At 41.6% G+C, this 20869-nt stretch overlaps 3 protein-coding genes across 3 annotated transcripts in view; 1 reads left to right on the top strand and 2 right to left on the bottom strand.

Annotated features, from left to right (window-relative positions):
• Positions 1-1131: 1131 nt before the first annotated feature.
• Positions 1132-9440, bottom strand: rpap2 (RNA polymerase II associated protein 2; the record flags this gene model as incomplete). The annotated part of the gene is made up of 12 exons (XM_079235910.1): positions 1132-1400; positions 3473-3541; positions 5769-5849; positions 6366-6454; positions 6571-7696; positions 7859-7894; positions 8006-8094; positions 8190-8255; positions 8356-8454; positions 8862-8976; positions 9106-9136; positions 9386-9440. The coding sequence occupies 12 exons, from the start codon at positions 9438-9440 to the stop codon at positions 1256-1258; spliced, it is 2001 nt and encodes a 666-aa protein (XP_079092036.1). The 3' UTR covers positions 1132-1255.
• Positions 9441-9941: 501 nt separating this feature from the next.
• Positions 9942-16956, top strand: glmna (glomulin, FKBP associated protein a). The gene is made up of 18 exons (XM_079223220.1): positions 9942-9986; positions 10095-10220; positions 10309-10422; positions 10580-10688; positions 10792-11080; positions 11189-11288; positions 11495-11676; positions 11854-11907; positions 12332-12362; positions 12568-12657; positions 14655-14696; positions 14863-14936; positions 15019-15103; positions 15212-15321; positions 15940-16003; positions 16158-16293; positions 16483-16553; positions 16637-16956. Exons 1-18 carry the CDS (start codon positions 9948-9950, stop codon positions 16724-16726), a joined length of 1806 nt encoding a protein of 601 aa, XP_079079346.1. The 5' UTR covers positions 9942-9947; the 3' UTR covers positions 16727-16956.
• A 291-nt stretch (positions 16957-17247) lies between these two features.
• cdc7 (cell division cycle 7 homolog) overlaps positions 17248-20869 on the bottom strand; it is a gene marked incomplete at its 5' end in the record, with an annotated part of 6297 nt that continues 2675 nt past the window's right edge. Inside the window, 6 exons of the mRNA XM_079217719.1 lie at positions 17248-18559; positions 18734-18883; positions 19596-19678; positions 19870-20045; positions 20198-20305; positions 20523-20850. Of these exons, the coding sequence (XP_079073845.1) occupies positions 18111-18559; positions 18734-18883; positions 19596-19678; positions 19870-20045; positions 20198-20305; positions 20523-20850 (1294 nt within the window). The 3' untranslated portion in view covers positions 17248-18110. The remainder of the gene's footprint in view (positions 18560-18733; positions 18884-19595; positions 19679-19869; positions 20046-20197; positions 20306-20522; positions 20851-20869) is intronic.

The raw sequence follows: 20869 nt of genomic DNA, 5'->3' as shown, positions 1-20869 counted from the left end.
CACCTGTTCAAAACCAAATATTTCCAGACACAAGCATTGTTAACATACCCATATAACACATTACCTTATGGTGCCATAAACCGCCATGTGAAGGAAGTCTGCAGAAATAGCTTCACTTTTATTACAGCAGCTCCTCCAGCAGAGCGGCGTGTCCACATGGCGTTTTAATGGGAAAAGATGGGTGTGATTTATTTGGTTAAACATCCATTGCTCTAAAACTTCAAGGATCTGATTTGCACACATCTCCCCACAGATTGTGTGTACAGTAATACTGCTACACAATGTAGACGGTGGAGGGAGAAGTCAGATTATTTCCTTGAGTAAAAGTATATGAATGAAGGAAATCAATACATGAAAATCTACTTTAAGCATTAAAAGTGAAAGTAAAAGTAGTCAATGTTAAAAATGTCAATAGATTATTATTACTCATGCATTCATATAAAAGCAGGATTTTATTGTTGGTTGAGGTGAAGCTCATTTAGATTTTGAATCAGACTAATGATTATTTTCTCCATTAATTGGTTGATAGTTTGGTTTGTTAAACAATCAGAACATAGAGAGAACTGCTGTCACAGTTACCCAAAACCCAAAGTGTCACCTTCAAAAAGTTTGCTTTGTCCAACCTCAACATTATAATGAGTGAATTTAAATGATTAAGAGGAAAAGCAGCAATTTCTCACATTTGAGAAGCTGGAACCATGAAATGCTTCGCAATGCATATTTGCATTGAAAGAATTATAGAATTCTCCTCCAATTCATTTTGTCGATAATTGAATCTACTAATCGTTTCAGCTGCACACTGATGGGGAGTTTCATTTACAACAAAAATATTTTATTCCATTGTTTGCGTGCAAACATTTTTATTTTTAAAGTAACTAACTAAAACTGTCAAATGGTTGTAGTGAAATAAATAGTGCAATGTCTTCCTCTGGATTGTTATGAAGTAGAAATGGCATGAGAAGAAAGTACCTCACATATACTTAAGGACAGTACTTCGTAACCCTCCCCTACTGCTGCAGACTTCACTCCTGTATCCTAGAGTAGGAGTAAACACATATGATAAAAGGACTTGAGCTTTTCTTTCAAACATTATTTATTTGTGGAAAACAAACATTATAGAAAATGTCGGATCTATATATATATCCATATATATATTTAATTCAGTTAGTGATCTTGAGCATATATTTATTATTCATATGCCCATGTCTGACTGTGTGTGTGTGTGTGTGTGTGTGTGTGTGTGTGTGTGTGTGTGTCATTGTGCCGGGGTTTTAAACAGCTGGACTATGTTCAGAAGGTCCCGCTCCTGTAGACCGAGCTCTTCCATCAGTGTGTTCAAATACTCCGCTGATGTTGGTGTCTCCAAGGCTTCTCGTACCACCGGAGACACCTCAGACAACCTGAAACACAAAATACACACAATCACACGCTGACCGCAGCCTATTGTTGGTACAGATTCCTGGAACACACACAAAAACTAAAATGGAACATTGATAATATAAACAACACAATTTTTTAGGACACATTTTAACAGGGATTATAAAGATCGTCCTAAAACCTGACTGCTCAGATCCTCATGAGAAAAATATAAAGTTTCTATCACGCTACGTTTAAGCCATTCATTCCGTCAAAGGATCCACTTAACTAAGATATTAAGTGCCGACCAGGGTTCATGTTGCTCTATAAGGAAACATGTTTACCGAGTCATATGGATAACTTGTGAGTAGGGCTGTCTCTCTTAGTCGAATAATCACTTGTTTTGGTATCAGTAGACTAAGATTTATTTTGGCAATAAGTCATAAACACAAGATTTAAAGTGGTCCTTTTGTAATATCCAGTTTTCAGAAACAAGGATATATGTCTACATGTACAACTCATAACTGAGAAACCTCAAAAACCTGATTAAAAAAAGATACTTGTCACTCCATGACGACCGAATCTTCCAGTAATATCGAAGTAAACTTGTGTACAAACCTGACAGACTTGGATGAGATACATTTTAAACTAGGCTTGGTGAACCAATAAACTGGCATCTGAGTGTCATTATTCTTGCAGTCACAAGACACTTCACATCTGTACAGAAACTGTGCCATAATCTATCAAATCAGCACAGACCAGCACCCCTAAAGAGTGTTTACCTCCAGCTCTGGATCCACGGTTTGCAACCTTCCACCTGATCTCCGTCACCTCTCTAACCCCCGTCCCTCTCCTCCCTCCCCCATCACTCCCCCTCTACCTGTCCCATCTACCTGTGTGGAGGTGCACTGCTGGTTAATCTCCGGTTCACCCCAGGGTCTAGTGTTGCAGGGGGGCATCCATTATTTAGCCGGCCTGAACAATAGCAGCCAGACTAGCTCCACAGCTGCCACGCAGCCGACAGATAAGGCAGCACAACAAATTATTCATGATGGAGGAATGGAAGTATGGAGAAGCTTGAAGTTGAATTGGAACTAATGAAATCATAGAGTCGCAGGTGGACATGATGAATACAGGTTAGTAAGTGGTTCAGTCAGATGAAATCAGAGGTTTTAATCATTTCAAAAGAAACTCAACATCATGTCTTCAATCAGGTCAAAGCCAGTGCACAGATAACTAATCCTAAAAGTCTCTTATTTATTTATCACAACCCCAAAAGTTTACTAAAAATTTGTAAAGGATATTTATTTAAGATCGATTTAATTCTAACCAGCGGTATTTCATATACAACCCGAACTACCCAACTTTTGACAGATTTTTAAAGACAACATAATTTATCAACTCCAGCTTGTCCACAGATCAACTCCTAATCTCACCTTTACAATTTAATAATTTGTATGTACTGCGTTTAAGGAAAGAGTTTTCAGTCAAAAGGCTCCCTTGATTTAAGATCATCAAGCTGCACAACACTTACTGTATTCTTTTGTTAGGTTCCAGAGAGCTCACAATGTAAGTTATGGTATTGATGCAAACAAACTTCATGGCCACAGAGTCATAAATCAGAGTCAGCCCTGCATCAGGTAAAAGTTTTCCCAGCCGGGGCAATTTAAAATGCTCATTTTGCTTGGATGCTTGTGTGTGCCTTCCATCCTGGATCACGGATCTGGAGAGGGGCAATCAGGAGGAGATAAGACCATGAGGCGTCCGTGTGTACTTAGGCGGGAGCAGCACGGAACTGTCCCTGAACTGCCAGCAGTGCGCACACGCGCGCACGCACACACGCACACACGCACATGCACGCACACGCACGCACGCACACGCACGCACACAGGATAAAACAATGCCACACCATAGCATCTTGTCAAGAGCAGGATGAAGCTATGAACCGTGAAGGAAATCCAAGTCTTGTATTTTCTGGGAGACAATGGCCCTTGATTTCCTAGTCATATATTGTATTGTCTCTCACATCTCTCCTTTACAACTAATCAGCTGTCACGGTGCATTCTCTTAAGACTAAAGTAACACATTCACACACAGAGACGCACTGTAAACTTACAGATGGAGAAGCGCGACTGCTAGGAGGGTCCACTCTGGAGTTTTGTGGATGATGTTTGTGCTAGTGAACCTATGGGGTTCAGAAAAAAACTGGTCAATCACAACTGAAAGATTTCAGTTGTTTCAGATTGATTTCAGATTGTTTGTGTGTTGCATATCAATTCAAAGATAGATTATATGTGAACATACACACAACTCTAGGGAGGAGTAACCTTCTCAAAAGGCAGGTGACAAAAATCACAAGATTCTGATGATAAGTAAACTAGAGAAACAAAATGTGCACAAGGCCGGACCGACCAACACAAACACTGCCTGCAATAGTGTAGTGATGTATGTTTCTGTGACAGCGCTATGTATATTCTTTGGTTTCGGCCTCTTGTCTGCGGGGCCTCTGGCAGCAGAAAGAGAATTCCTGGAAGCAGGACTCTGCAAGCGTTACTCACTACACAGTGATTTAATAGCACTCGCGTTGAAAACATCCTAATCAGCCAATAGGAACCTAGAGTGCTTCTATGGCAGGAAATGTTCAATTCGGGTTCAAGTTTGAAAGATTTCTTAAAAAAAAACGCTATACTGACTAGTCAAATCAAGTCAAAAAAGTCAAAGCAAGACAAATATTTATTACATTTCTATTATGCAACAAAAGTCCCATTAAAATGCAATTACAAAAGGCAACAATCCATCTCAGCACCTTGCTGCACTCGTTTGAGTGGGAGAATTATTCTTAAAAAGGCACTTTTCATTTAAGACATTCTATGAAGCGTCCTGGTATTGCGCATGCTGATTCACTGTCACAGCGTATTAAAAAAACATGGAGCATCGTTAACATTATCATTATTATCACTAGCACTATTATTGGTTTGTGAAGTTTAGTGATCTCATGTAATTCCTGCATTGCTCCACCCATATTTAACCAGCGCTAATGTTTAAACAACAGATGCAACAACAGATTAATACAGAGTGTGTGTTTTATACAAGCATCTGCATCCATCTATTATTGTCTCAAGACAATTGGGTCAACGTATTTTTTTTAATCTCTTGACAGGCAAAAAAAATGTCATGATCACACTGGAAAATAGTATACGGAACAAAATACCATTAAATCAATACATATGTGTCAATAATAAATGTGGTGCAACAATAAACCTCTTTCACAGCAGACATTTTGACTTCATCATAATAAGGAAAAGCCAAAGTGTTATTTATCACACTAACTATGTTACATTCAAATATTCCTGTAAGCCAGCACGCATAATATCAAGGTACTGGAACGAAGGCACCTAAACACAAGAGACATAATTAATGTGATTAACTTCAGCTGTGCTTTTCCTGCGATGACGTGTCAAGATGTCTGCTGTGAAAAATCATCCATCGAGGGTTGATAAAACTGTTGTCATGTTTCATTCCAGTAGGAGGCACCAGAGTTCTTCATCAAAACTACCCATAATGGTGTGGATGTTAAAGAGACAGTTACTGGTAAGAAGAAACATATTTATTTTTGATTTAGAGTTAAGGGGATCCTGTCATACACACATATATAAAAAATATTTTATCTAAATCAAATTTTATATATATATATATATATATATATATATATATATATATATATATATATATATATATATATATATATATATATATATATATATATATATACACACACACACACACACACACACACACACACACAGTGTATAACAAGATCCCCTTAACTCTCAAGAAAGCAGAATAAATACAGCATTTTTACCAGCAAGGACCTTGCAAATTTGCAATTATAAAGTTGGGGGACATCCACATCTCATTAATACAACATAATGTCTTTTGTATACATGTTGACAATATAAATGTTGCAAAAGTGAAGCTGGATATTGTCATTCTGTTGCATGCAGAATATTATCTCTAGTTCTATCCATATAACAGTGTTGATGTGAACCATGATGTCCTGTCAACACAGTTTGTGTTCAATTACCCATATGACACTTTAGAATGTCCCAATACATAGTCTGTCAAATGCAGTATGCCACAAATACCAGGATGTTCTCCTGTATCCAGTCACATTTTGTAGGATGCAAGCCAGCATGCCTGTCTGGCTATTGTGACCCACAATCCTCACAGCAAGTTTTTTTTTGTCATCTCAAGACATTCAAAACTACAGAGAATATTGGGACACATTTTAGGCTTCCTCAGTGTGCTAAAATAATTAGACTAAAAACTAAAGCGCGTGTGCCTTTTAAATGTGTGGCCTTATGTAGGTAGACCTGCAGAGAAGAGTGTGTATTTGTGTGTGCTGCACTGACCTGAATGTCTTGACCAGCTTGTTCAGGTCAGTGGAGAAGTCACTTATGTTGAGACGCAGAGGACCGACAATGTTTCTGAGACTGCAACACAACACAGAGACAAAAGGATGAGGGCCAAAGAGAGACAAATACAAAAGAAATGTTACCTTTTAACTGCCAATAAATGTGAGCTTTTAAGGGGAGCTAGAAGGCTTTCATCAGAAACAATCAGTCAAAATTATCTTTAACTTTGTTTACCGTGAGTTTTCCCTCTTTTATGGCAAATTAAATACCATTAAAATGTTGAGTGGGAGAGAGAGTCTGTAACTACAACTGTATTTAAGAGGCGCTGTATTATTTACAAGGAATTATCATGCGCATTCTTAAGACAAATCCTTTTTTTTTTAAAGTATTGTGGCTGTCGTCAATACTAGTACATCGTGAAACTCCTAGCAGTGTTCATAACACCAACAACACAAAGTCCTGTACCTGTAATACACTTCCAGAGTGTAGCAACTTGATAACAGTTTGCCCAAACATGTTAATAAGCAGTTAATGCACACAGCTGAACGAGACACACATACACATTCAATCACTAATAAGAGCACACACACACACCAGCTGGTGAGCTTTTCCACTGTGATTCGTTTCTGGATGAGGTGCTGAGCATGAGAGTCAACAAGCGGCAGAGCTGGGTCCCTTGTCATCTGGTGAGGGAAGAAATACGATTTATTTGACCTCAGTATAGACACATACCTTCTGTTTTACTGATTCGTACAACGAGGCGTTTCAGTAACAACCATCCTCTTTTCCCTTCACTCACCTTGCTTCCATGCGGCTCCTCCACCTCCTCAGGTAGAATCCAGGTTCCCTTGTAAAACTCCCTGACTCGTAGCTCCAGCTGCTGAGTCTCTTGCTGCAGCACATGGTAGTCTGGAGCTGCGGCAGACGGTCTCTTAAGCACCCCAGCACCAACCCCCTCTGCATCCTCATTGGTCACCTCATCTTCAAGGTCGTCTTCATCCAGCTCCTCCTCTTCACCCCCCACCTCTTTTTCTTCTTTAACATCAACAAAAGCTGAGCAGAGCGGATGGTCAGCATTGTACAGGAACTTCAGGGTCTCGTCTGTGCTCCAGTCCTTTAACGTTCTGCTCAGGCACTCGAGGAGATTCAGACGGATGGAGCTGGGTTTGGCTGCAGCCGTGTGGTTCTTGAGGAGTTCTCGAAGCCCTGCTGCCCCCCTCCTGCTCATACCTACCTGGGTGATGTTAAGGCCTGGCTGGTTGGTCAATGCCATGTCATGGCCGTCCTGATTCGTGTTGATCAGAGTTGAAGAAGGGAGATTTATGCTTTCTGTTAAGCTGTTTGGGTCTTTACACAGTGGAGAAGTGAGTAGATTTGTGTGTTCTGTTTGTTTGGCTCTTAAGTCAACAGGCGGGGGAGCAGTGGGAGTGACCGTCTCAGATAAATTGGTCAAATTCATCTTCGCAGTAACCTCTTCCACACTGGGTTCGTCAGGCAGGCCTCTCTCCTCTGGCACCTGCTCTCCATTAAGTTTCTCTGTGTTTGATGAGTGCAGGCATTTTTCAGCATCTATCCTTTTTCGATCCCCGTCTGCGCCCTGACTTCGATGACCCTCTATCTCCTTTTTATCACCACCCCTCTGTTTCTTTTGCCTCTTCATCTTTCCATGATCATTTTCTTTGTCTTCATCTTTAAGTTTAGGCAGGTTGCCCCAGTGCACTATAGGTCCTTGCCGCGGGGAAACCACACTGGAGACAAAGTCCTGCTCCTGTTCAATGTCGCTGCTCTCACTGGGGCCGAGGCCGGCCTCAGCAAAACCCTGCTGAGAGCTGTGAGTGTCCACGGGTTCAGCAGCAAGAGGGTTCTCGACATCCTCCTCTTGGAGACTCCTCTCCAACAACATCACCACCTCACCAGAACTCCCGCTGGACAAACATGAGTTACACTGAGTTTGTCTATTTATTTTCAAACCTATATTACATTTAGAACATAACATTTTTTAAGATTTATCTATTAGTTAGCTGAATCAGCTCTGATATGTTAATATTTAAAATATTCACACAAACTAAACTTAAGCAAATACATACCCATCTCCTTTCTTCATCAATATAATGTTTGGAGGACTGTTAGTGAGAAAGAAAGAAAAAACCCAGCTTTAATTTGTAGAAGATTATAATATTTAATGATCAGTTCATAGTTGTGATTTAGGACAGAGACGGGAACAGCACACGTACCTCTCATGCTGCCTGAGCCAAAGAGGTGTAGTCGAGATTTGTAGCTCAAACTCTTTGGAGGCTTTGTAGCAGAAGTTACTACAAAAACTCTTTTCACAAGAGAGATATGCAAAAATGTGAATGTTTAATCTAATACAAATGCATATAATATTTACTTTTTAAATCCACACGTTGCACTACTTACCTTGCGCTCTGTGATGTCGTACACCTTGTTGGTTTTAGTAGAAATTTTATACTTTTGAGTTGGGATCTATTAATGAACAGGAGCACCGGGTCAGATTAGAAGCATTAGACACAAGGAATACAATGACATTTATTACTTAAATAGCACTGATATGAAAGGCTCTTACCTTCCCAAGTTTATTTGAACATAAGGGATAACCACACAGTTTAGCAATGGATCTCTCCTCGATAGCATCTTTGTAATTAGCAGGAGCAATGAACCTTGCCTTTGAAGAAAGGAGACAAGAGGAGAAAATAAGATTCTTAGATTATCCTTTTCCATGGTATTCGAATACTTGCTCAATTAAAACAAAGAAAATGTGATAAATTACTGCTTTGCCGATGTAAAAACAAATATTAATCTTGAAACGCATGTATCAGTATTTGACAGGGGAAGTAATTTATTGTCCTCAGTAAAGTCTGGCTTAATGGTTAATACTTGATCTGAAAAAAGACGAGGTCGAAGAAATAACACAGGACAGGTAGGCGTTACTCTAGAGGCATTTCACTCCATGGACAACCTCAAAGCTTGTGCCATGTTTAGCAGATGTCTCACTTGTGTTGTACAGTGTAGGGGTGAGCTGTGAACAGAGACTTCTGTTGTTCTGCAAACGTGACCTCAGATGATACATACACAGTCAACCAGGAAGTCTTCAGCCACACGGTCCTCCAGGAGACGTTCCACTACCTTCATGGCTCTTTTCTCCAGCTCAAATCTCTCCCCTAACGTCTCCATCACGACCTCTCTCCTGACACACAGAGACAAACACACACATTAGAAAAAGTGTTGGCGTTGTTATTTGTTAACATGTATTATTATCTTTTCTATTCAAGAAACTACAATCTACATTTTTGCTTATGATGAAATTATTTCGCACCTTCTTGCTTCTTCTTCATCACGTTTCCCACCTGTCACACAAACAACAAACAACATAATGTAAATGCCAATAGGCCTGTTTAATTGCTTCTCATATGAGATTCATTATGTCACCGTGTTGTGGAAACCAGTAACGTTAACTTAAAGCAGTCGATGAGCAACTTCACAAAATACCTGTCTATACCACTGAAACACGTTGAACTATTTCCTGAAGTATATTAGGCTGTAAACACTTTTCAGAAATATCGATAAGAGAGAATGTGTTTTTCATGTAAACTAACCTTTTTTAGAGGTTTTATCGGAGCCTCCGCTCCTTCTTCTGTTCTCGGTCTCCATGTTGTTTCTGTTTTCAACGGTTTCAACTTTGACTTATGACGTATGTCCTTCAACGGCAAGCCCAGACGGACAATTCAGCCGTTAGCAGCGCTCTCAGCCGTGTTAGTGAGCGTTGTCTGTCCGGGATATGTAGTGAGCTAAGGTGGGTATCTGCTTCATCATTGACCTGTTTATCACGTGTTTACAGCAACAGTGTGTAGTTTTGTTGACTGTTTGAACAGCTGGCACGGCACAAGAAAATGTTTGTTTTTAGTCGACCAACGGCTAACGGCTAATCCAGACAGATAACGTTACATCAGTATTCATTGTACTCTGTTTATAGCAGACTGTCCAGTTGTACTGCCCACGCAGACACAGGGCTAGACTTTAACATACAAGTAATGACTTAACTTAAATGTGGAGTCACTTGATTATCAAGTAACATGCTGTGCGTATTTTGACATGAAGTGTCCTGTTTATTTTGGAGGACTTCAGTGTGAAGATAAACCCCAACTGAAAACAGCAGGAATGGCTCTGGAGCAGCTCAGTGATGTGGTCCAGAGATGCGTGAGTCTCTCGGGAGTTCTATTTTTGCCTTTAGAATGACAACACAATCAACTTGCTGCAGTAAAATGTTTTCTCCTCTTTGATCCCATTTCATCCCTCTTCACACAGCAAGCACTCTCTGACGACAGCTACACCACCGAGGACCATGACGTGTTCTCGATATCTGGGCGGACCTGCATCGAGGAGGGAGACAGTGCACAAGTCCTCAGTATTGTCCTGGATGAAAAGAATCAGGTACTCACAGCTGACCATTGTTTCAACACGTAGACTGTCAGTGTTTTGCACATTGCACTGCATAAACACTCTATCCCTCTTTCTGCAGGACATTGTGAGATGTATGGGTTGGAATCTGCTGCCACCCCTGATCCAGGTTCTGCTGAAGAAACAAGATGCAAAGATTTATCCGTGCCTTGCCATTTTCCGTCACCTGCTACAGGTTTCTTCTTCTGCTCAACAGTTAACAAAAAAGATTAGATTGTAATATATAATATATAACATTAGTTATTAGCCACTGACCTAGCAGTTTGTAGACGCTTAGAGTCTTGTTTGTTGGGATGAAATTGTTCTTTGAAGGGTGAGTTATGGTTCTCCAGACCTGCAGACCCAAAGAGCTGCTGATTGGCTTGTTGGAGCAGCTGGAGCAGGACGACCCTGACACCATAGCGGAGAGCCTCCACCTGCTGTTGAACCCTCTACAGAAAGGTAAAGAATATTTCTTTGAATATATATATATATATCCAATGTACTTTCATCACATCTCGACTCAAGTAGAGCCATTTTCATTACATCTGTGCCTTCCTCTCAGTGTTGCTGTGCCTTGGCAGCCGCAAGGCGTCGTCACTGGGCATGACCCTGTCGTCTGTGCTGGACCAGGTGGCCAAACTGCCTCTACCTCACACCAAGGAGCAAGAAGAGGATGACGTCTTCTCGCTTTGTCGCTGCTGCACCGATCTGATAGACTTTGTCAAGCCGTTTGTTCATGAGGCCAGGCGAAACCTCCTGAAGGGTGAGGAACAAAATGAGAGCACAAGCAAGACGGCGGGTGAGCAGGGCAGTGATAAAGAGGATGAGCTGCGGATAGAACTGCTAAAGTTGTGAGTGAGAAATTGGATATTCACAACTGAGTCTCGCATATACAGTGTCTGCAGTATGAACCCTAAGCACTGATGCCACGGTTGACTCCGCTGCTTTTTGTTCTGCAGCTCTATGAAGACTCTGAGTCATCCTCTGCTGGAATTACAACTCAAGGATCCAGACACTCTGGCCGTGTCTCCCCTCAGGAATTTTGCCACAGAGATTTTGGTACGGCAAATTCATTCTCCATAATATTCTGAGAAGAGCTTGTGCTGCCCTGTAACTTGCGTGTAAAAGTTGAGATGGGTCTTGCAAATTTGATTAGTTTCTACAGTAATTACGATTTCAATGGAGCGACGCTGGACTGCAGATTACACTGTTAGATATGATATTAAAGGAGAGTCTGTGTGTGTGTGTCTGCGTGTTTTCTACAGAACACCCTCAGTGCTATCGGCGAGTCCGTCCCCAGTCTTGTGTTCCAGCCTGTGTGGAAGAGAAAACATGTTCCAGGCTTTCTGGAGGAGGAGGTGCGGTATCCTAAAGAGTCTTTGGCAAGCCTGGCTCATCTGGTGTTTGTCCATCACCTGGCCGCAGATACATTCCCCAGTGTTTTCAGGTAAGATAGATACAAAAAATAGCCATTATCATAAAGCACTGGGACACTGATGAACTGCAGAAGTTTCTTCAAACGTTGCCAGACATTAGCATTAGACAATACTGATGATGACTTATACTGTTTGTTTAAATATTATTCAGAATGGAAATTCATTAATGACTCTCTCTGTGTTTACAGTTCTTTGTTCTGTCTTCGGTGTAATATGGAGCACATTGGCCTCCTTTTGTCCAGGTGAATACCCAACACTTTATCTGTCCTGTGCTGTTGCAACCGTTGGCAGTGTTGATGTGTTGAACCTCTATAATGGCACATTTGTCAGTTTGGTAGTTCATCAGTCAAATTGAGCAGCTGCTGATATCTGTAGATGTAGTCGTTGAAGTTGGATGAATAACAACTCTTAACTGTTTTACATTTAAAGTTTGCAGTTGAAACCTTCCATAATTTTTTTTTAAACTCACTGACATCAATTAGGGACAAAAGCATTTTTTTCTTAGTTCATGAAAAAGCAAATTACGTTTCTTTATGGAGCCACAGACCATATAATCACATATATACATAACTGCCCTTATGAATAAATGCAGACTTGGATCTACCGGTTTGCCATGTGTTTTTTTTTTAGCTGAACCCTTCACAACTTTCACTATTTCATTGACAGAACTGAGGAGTCCAGGATTCAGAAAGGACTGGTGAGTCAGTCAGAAGCATTTAATTAAAGACTTCCAACATGCTGTAGATTTGAATTGTGGTTTCCAAATATATCCAAATGAAAAAGCACAAATAATAATTTCTTGTAACCTACAAGACTTTTACAACTGTCCCGTAAAAGGTATTTGTTTATTTTCGAGCCTCTGTAGTCTCTTCTGTACAGTATGTGTGTTTACCTCCACACAGGAGCTTTATGAGAAGAGTCTGGTGCGCTTGGAGGATGGCAGTCTGCCTTCTGATCTGCTGGAGATAAAAACCTTCCTTACAGTCCCTCAGGTAATCCTGCGTAGCTCAACTTTTATTCTGATGTGATTCTGAATGAATGAATGAATATATACTTTATTAATCCCTAAGGGGAAATTTTTTTGTCGTCATCAGTAGCGCCTTACCACTTGAAATACAAACACACAAGATAAAAGATCAAATATATAAAGAAGCAACAGGGATGAGAGATATATACAAATTAAAATAAAGTAATATATATATATATATATATATATATATATATATATATATATATATATATATATATATATATATTTAAATATACACAATAGAATAGAATACAACTAACTGGAATGAAATATATTTATATTTACAGCTGAAGAGTGTATTCATAAATTAAGTAAATAAGTAAATTAGATAAACAGATAGTGCAAAGTATATATGGTACAGTGATGAACTAATCCACGGAGGAACTAGCAAGCGGTGACTTGTTGTAAAGCCGTATAGCTGTCGGCAGGAATGTTCTCCTGTAACGGTCCTTATTGCAGCGTAGCGTGAGGAATCTCTTAGAGAAAGTGCTCCTCTGACCCTGCAGTAGGTGGTAGAGAGGGTGGTCCAGGTTGTCCAATATGGACAAAAGTTTCTTCAGCGTCCTCCTCTCCACCACCTGCCCCAGAAACTCCTGCTTGCAGCCGATGATGGAGCCGGCCTTCTTAACTAGTTTGTTGAGTCTATTGGTGTCACCGACTCCAATGCTGCTCCCCCAGCAGACAATAGCGAAGTACAGGGCGCTGGCCACAACCGACTGGTAGAACATCTCCAGCATCTTGCTGCACTCATTGAAGGATCAAAGCTTCCTCAGGAAAAAGAGTCGACTCATCCCCTTCTTGTAGACAGCGTTGACGTTGGCCTTCCAGTTCAGTCGGCTGTCGATGGCAACACCCAGGTACCTGTACTCCTCCACTGTGTCCACGTCCTCTCCCAGAACACTCAGAGTACTAGAAGCTGTTGTCTTTCTCCTGAAGTCGACCACCATCTCTCTGGTCTTGGCCACGTTCAGAAGCAGGTGATTCTTGCCGGCCCACTTCACAAAGTCACTCACCACTGCCCTGTACTCCTCTTCCCGTCCATCCCTAATACACCCGACCACCGCAGAGTCATCAGAGAACTTCTGCATGACTCTGTGTGGTACTGGAAGTCAGTGGTGTACAGGAAGGGAGACAGAACATTACCCTGTGGGGCTCCAACATCACTGACCACTGTCCCAGACAGCACACGGCCCATTCTGACAAACTGTGGTCTGCCTGTGAGGTAGTCAGTGATCCAGGAGATGGTGGACGAGTCTACCCCCACCACCTGCAGTTTCTCACCCAGTAGCAGTGGTTGGATGGTGTTAAATGCACTGGAGAAGTCAAAGAAAGTGACTCTCACAGAGACACCTGTTCCATCCAGGTGCGACTGAGCTCGTTGCAGCAGGTAGATGATGGCGTCGTCCACTCCCACATGAGGCTGGTAAGCAAATTGTAGAGGGTCCAGCGACGATTTCACCTGCGGTCGGAGGTGAGCCAAGACCAGCCTCTCCAGCACCTTCATCACATGGGAGGTGAGGGCTACCGGTCGGTAGTCGTTGAGGACGGATGGAATCGACTTCTTCGGGACAGGGACCAGGCACGACGTCTTCCACAGCACCGGGACCTCCTCCTGCCTCAGGCTGAGGTTGTAGAGGTGCTGCAGGACACCAGACAGCTGGGTGGCGCAGGTCTTTAGGACCCTGGGGCTGATGCCATCAGGTCCTTCAGCTTTGCCTTGGTGGAGTTTCTCCAGCTGTCTTCTTACCTGGTCAGTCTTCACAGAGAGAGGGGGGAGGGTGAAGCAGCCTATTGTTGTTGAGGGCCCATTTGAAGAGCCACCGGGTGTTGAGGGCTTATTGGAAGAGCCATTGGGTGTTGAGGGCTCAGCGAAAGTGCAGCTCAACAGGGGGGGCAGAGGGGGAGATTCTCACAGCGTAATGTTCTTCTGAAATTATTGATTTCACCGTTTGTTTTCAGAATTTGGTGAAGGTCATGACAATGTGTCAGCAGCAAGATTTGGTAAGTCTTTACATTGGTAGGTCATTTTGCACTTAGTAGTAGGTTCTAAAAGTTTTGCATTTATTGTAATGTTGAAATTAAATCACATTGTGTAAGCATCTAGTAATCTCTAAATGAAAGCTTTAAGAAAATAAATGTACTAACATATTTGCTTCTTCTTCAACAGAGAACCAGAGGTCTAAAGGTGCTGCAGTTGAGCATTGATAAGTTTGACACTGAAGCAAAGTACAATTTTTTCCAGTAAGTTCCACCTTTCCTCCAGAAATGTCTCTTTCTCATCCAACCTCCAGCGTATTGACCTTTACTGGCCGTCTTGTCTCAGGTACATGCTGAAAACCAGTCATCACTCAGGAGTTGAAGGCTACGTAATCAACAACATCAAGAGGCAGATAGATGTCGCCCTGAAGGTGAGATCACATTTAACATTTCTTGGAGGCTGTTTGCTCTGTTTGTTTTTTATAAGTTTTGATTATTTAAGTAAGAGTCTTGGGCATTAAAGGTATGTCTGTCCTCAGCCAGGTAACAGTAACACCTGGTTTGAGGGATCTCAACTGCTGCCTTTGCTCCGTAAAGTTCTCAGTCTGCCAAACGGCCCAGAGACCGACCTGCTGCAGTACCTGGACAGGTCAGTACACACATAACACTCCCTCGATTTTCTGTGCCCCTTATCTAGCTCACTGGAACCTATCCCAGCATGCATTAGGGCAAGAGGCAGAGTACATGTTACCAGTATGTGTCAGTGTAATAACATCTAACACATAACAAGAAAATATCACAGCCAAAGTGAGCTTTCTTCTCTTGACAGCATGAACTGGAGTTAATGTGCATTGCTTGAAGGTGCAGTGCGTAGGATTTGGCAGTGAGGTTGCAGATTGCAACCAACTGAAACATCTCCCGTGTGCCAAGCATGTAGGAGACAAAAAAAAAATCACAAAAAAGCAAATGGCTCGATGTGTAACATGGCAGCCTGCTCCATGAAGAGGAGCCGCTGCATATGTAGATATAAAATTTTCGGGTGATGGAAACACAATTCTTATTTTCAGGTGTTTTTAAACTAACTAAAAAACTAAAGAAAACATTCTTAATATTTTATTCCTTTTTTGTCAATAGATCCCCCTAAATGCTGCACACTGTACATCTAATTAATCAAAGTGTGAACTAGTGAAAAATTAGCAAACGGTAATAAGTGAACCCCGAGTCGGGATTGTTTTGTAAAAGTACTGTTTTGTGTCGTTTAAAACAGAGTCATGGAGTCTCTGAACCTGCTGCGTTACCTCGTCATCAGAGACAAAGCGACAGAGAACCAGGTGAGTGATCCAGTAAATATCAGGGACAGTGAATTATGATGTGATTAATTTACCTTGATTAAGTTGCCTGCTGTTATCTCAAGGGGTCAGAAAGAACAACTAAACAGCCACCCACATGTTTTTTCTGATTTCCATCGTGGTCATTTAACTGCAGACAGGGATCTGGACAGAACTGTATAAAATAGAAGACACGTTCCTGAAGCCGCTACGGGTTGGAGTAAACATGTCAAGAGCTCACTACGAGAGGGAGCTCCACAACACCATGGAGGCCAAGAGGGGCAAGACCAAAGGTCAGACCAACACTCGCTTATCTGTACTGATACTTCTGTCCATTTCAGTTCCACTTGCTCAAAGCACTCACATACTTTTTGCAGATGTGAACCCAAACTGTGGGAATAGAAGCTTTACTACAAAAGCATGGGGAAACTCCAAGCACGTTTAAAATGAATACATGAATGTGTGTTTGTTTTTTTTCACAGAGGAATCTGTGCTTTCTGTGTCCGTTGGCAACGAGAAGCTGCCGAACATGACATCAGATTCACAGATTCAGGTCAGTGACTCTCGTTCATATGACAATCCTGATCATGTATGTGTACTACACTGAACTGACTGATTTCTAATGTGTCCATTCAGGCTCTGCACTCAGCCCTGCACACCTTTGACATGATCGAGAGCGTGCTGGTGCGAATAGAGGAACTCACTGAGGGGAAAGAAAATCTTTAGCCTGAGCCCACCAGTTTTAATCCCAGAGGTCCTCATCGCCAAGCAAACAAAAAGGCCTTCAACTGTTCTGTTGGCGTATTTTGTAAAGAATAAATTGAGCTCTGAATTTATCATTTTAAACAGTTAACAAATCGTACGGTGCTTGTGTTTTTCTTCTTCTTCATTTTTCAAGTTGTTTTGTTGAAGTTTGTATTGCTTCTGTAATAAAATGTCAAACTCTTGTACATACAAGTTAAATACGGTGCTGTCCTGTTTGTGCCATTGTGTGATTTCTGTGGTAAAAGTTAAGGTTAAGTTAATAATGGATATTGCATGCGAGGTGCCTGCAGAGTAGTTAGTCTTAAAATGTTAAAATTAATTCTGTCTACGATGCACGTTATGAAATTCACACATACATAATATTTACAAAGCTATTACTAAAAAAAAAGAGGAAAAAAGTCTTAACTGTAGAAGTAATTACAGTGATGATTAATAATGAATTGTATTTATATTCAGTACTATATGCTTTGTAGAAGTAAGATGTTACAATCAAATTTATTAAAACAGACTTTACATTTATAAATTATTGCTAAAACAGACACACATACAATCACATTCATAATAAAAGTAATATTAAAATCTTAAAGTCACTTCATACAGCGGTGATATGGACTTAAGGCAGCTTTGACAATAGTAAACAATATATGTACTTCTCCCTCTTGACCGTGTCTACGATATCAAAAGGCCAAACTTGATCCGGAGCATCACACTGGCCTACAGAAATAACAAGACTCCCAAGTTTCGTATTTTCCTTTTTTGGTCCCTGAGGTATAAAAGTACAGAGTAAAACAATTTAAATAAATAATCAGACAGTGTGCAGCTGTAACCAACTGATCCCTGTTTTCACAGAGGAGACAGGTACCTTCTATTATAACACAATAATAGTCAACATAATGCCTCAAGTCAAAACTCTTTCCGTCTCGGTTTTAGCTAAAAGGAAGAGCAGCCCTTTAGCACGGCCATCCTCTGAAGTACTCTATACCATAGCTGCCATGAACTGCAGGCATGTGAACCAGAAAGTCAAACCTGTCTTGAATTAATGCCAATATTAAAATCTATAAAGCATTTAACCGGTTGATGAGAGAAAATTGTGAACTCTTTCTCGCCACAACCCAATCTATCAGAACTCTATTCTCTCACACAGACTTTCTCTCCGCTTTCCAGCAGCATTATTTATCCTAAGTGCCCAGACTTAGTACTCTGCTGAGTTACAATTTGAAAGGTAACTGCTAAGTACAACACCCCTTTGTCTTCGCTTCATCCAGTTTATTAAATGTGAACCAAAGACAAGGACGCTGGCACTTCTGTTGATATGAGCGGTCCGCCCGGTGACGCCCTGCGGTTTTCACAGGTCTTTGAACAGTGGGTGCTGCAGGGCCTGAGCAGCTGTGATCCTGGTAGCAGGGTTTAGGTCCAGCAGCCGGTCCAGCAGGTCGTAGGCCTCATCTGGAACTCTGTCCCAGCCCTGCTGGTCTCCCTTTACCATGTAGTCTGTCTCTGAGCCCTGCTGAGCAAGGCAAGTGGTTTCTGTGTTCCCTGAATGTTCCAGGTGGTTTGGGAGAGATGAAGGACTTTCACCTGCTTCCTCTTGGTGCTGCTTTAATGTTCCCTGTGTGGGACGGTGTGTGGGCGTTTCATCTTGGATCCTGCCATGATGGGTGACAGTGGAGTCTTTGTTCACTTCTTGAAGTGGTGTGACTTTGTCACCTGGCAATGGCCTCCGTCCTCTCAGCGTCTCACACAGCGTTCTGAGGTCCTGCCGAGGCAGCTCCCGGCTGCACGCCACTGCTTTACCTAAATAAAGTGCAGCCCAAAAAGAGGTTCATTATCTACACAGAGCCTTCCGTGCATCACAGTGAGGTTGAATTCAGTTCTCCTACATAGTTACAGTGACTATCTGGTGATAAACTATGTCGCTGGACTCATAATACAGAAGCAGAGGGGTCAGTTTAAAATATGAATACACACCAAAAGCCTTGGCAGCCTGGATGGTCTCTCTGGAGCCTCGTATGCTCATGATCTGAGTGAGGGCGATCAGGTCATCGCTGGCTTTGAAAAACGGGTAGCGGCCACTGAGCAGTGAGAGCAGGATCACACCAGCTGACCACACATCTATGGCTGCAGTACAGGAGGATAAGACAGGAATGGGTGCAACATTAGTAACGACTGCAAAATGCATTTCCTGCAGAAAATGTATGTAAATGCTGGCAGCTGAAATAGCAAATCATTACAGAAATTACAGATCTGTATACAACACACAAATAATTCCGATCAGCTGACAGTTTCTGACTACTACTGATCTCTCACTTCTTTTTAAAAATTGTGAACAGATTCAAACCGTCAAATGTTGTCCAACGACATACAGTTTTAGAGGTTCATTCCACCCAAATACTTTAATCAATTTCAACTCCCATCTTTGATGGAATTCCAGTATTAAATGACAATACAACCATTTATCTTCTCATCATTCAAATGTTTTCATGCAAATAACCACAATATATGACAAAAACAAAGTAAAAGGACAACATTAGAATTTTTCAAAGGTTGACACTGACTTCAGGATGGTTGAAATAATGTTTTGGGACGTGGTGAAATAAGTTATTCTGGTGCCTTGCTATCAAAAAAAAAGTCGTAATCGGCAGGTCAGACTTGAATCAAAATTGGCCAAGAAAATTGAAATGTGTGCATCTCTATGAAAAAGACACTCAGTTAAAAACTATGTTGTATAACATTTTTTCAATTTTGAGTTAAACAGCAAGCTTTTGCACAGCTAGCGGTCCCTGCATTTGTGTGATCATCAATCATAATAGTCGTGCTTTAAGAAACCAACCTGTTCCTTGGTTGGGACACTTTGTGAGGACTTCTGGTGCTCTGAAGCCCGGGGTTCCAGCCCGGGGAGCAACCTGCTGCTTCCTTTATTAATAAAAACCACACAAAGCAGAGGTTTGACACAATTCACTGAGAGAATAGCAAAAACAACAAACAATTTAATAACTTAGGTTCACATTTATGATGAAGAATTATTTTACATATGGTGTGTAAAAGTATGTTAATGATTTGTTTAAAAAAAAGAAAAGAAAAGTGGTTTCTCTCTCTTTCTTTACCTGGACAAGCAGATATTGCAGACACGGTCAGTCCGGTAGCAGTTACAGGTGAGGCTCTGCTGTACAGTCCTCTGAGGTCTCTGACTGCTGCTCTGGGTCCTGACAGGCAGCGGGCCCCGGCTGGCTGAAGAGCACCTCCGGTTGGCTGGGTCGTCTGTTTTGCTGGGTTTTACCAACTGAACCAAAAATGTATTTCATGACAATGACTTAACTGAGATATAATCACCCATAATACCATTTAAAATAGCCTCTCTTGAAAGCAAATGGTTACTTGTCATTTCAATGGTTTTGAGAATTCTTCCAAAAAAGTACTTGATACCTTGCTTACCTCTGTCTTTATGGCAGCTAGTTTGGTGGTGGATGGAGCACGAGTGCAGCTGTTCAGGTTTCTCTCTCCAAACACAGGACGTGGCACTTTGCGTAGTCCTGTCAAATCCTAGTGAAAATAAACATGATGGTAGAATTTAGCTAAAGCCAACACAGTAGTGCAGTGAGGAGACAAACAAATGCACAGATAAAAAAATACTTTAACATACCCATACAGAACATTCTTAAAATTACCCCCAAATAAATTGTAATTACACTAATTTACAATTCAGCTTTCACTGGACAGACCCAGAAACACCAATAAAGGTCAAACGAGATGCAGAAACCTTTGTGTGCTTTGTGCGAGAGGTGGTGACGGTGGTGGGGACAGAGCGTGCTTTTTTAACCAGCGCTTTCTGAGAGGCTGAGGAGGATGTGGTGTTGGAGGAAGAAGAAGGGGAAGGTGCTAAGTTTGTGGACTGCTGTGCAGGCAAAGGTAGTGAGGCTGAGGCGGTTTTGGGAAGGAGTCTTGGTGATGCTTTGATCCGCTGTGTTATGTCTTGTTTCCCTGTGGTCCCTCCACCTTTTTGCAATGTCCTCTGCCTCACTACCTTCAGCAGCTCAATCTGGGTGTCCGCTGTACCCTGAGCCAGGCCGAAGTCCACCAGCGCAAACCTACACACACACACACACA

Source organism: Taurulus bubalis (assembly GCF_910589615.1).
Source record: "Taurulus bubalis genome assembly, chromosome: 1".
Taxonomy (NCBI): Eukaryota; Metazoa; Chordata; class Actinopteri; order Perciformes; family Cottidae; genus Taurulus; species Taurulus bubalis.
This window is presented reverse-complemented; position numbering and strand designations above follow the sequence as displayed.

What these genes read in the sequence shown, in the direction of transcription:
- glmna (XM_079223220.1), top strand. Translation starts at nt 9,948, where the DNA reads ATGGCTCTGGAGCAGCTCAGTGATGTGGTCCAGAGATGC. An exon ending in GTGATGTGGTCCAGAGATGC is followed by an intron (nt 9,987 to 10,094) that starts GTGAGTCTCTCG and finishes CTCTTCACACAG; the next exon opens with CAAGCACTCTCTGACGACAG. An exon ending in CGGATAGAACTGCTAAAGTT is followed by an intron (nt 11,081 to 11,188) that starts GTGAGTGAGAAA and finishes TTTGTTCTGCAG; the next exon opens with CTCTATGAAGACTCTGAGTC.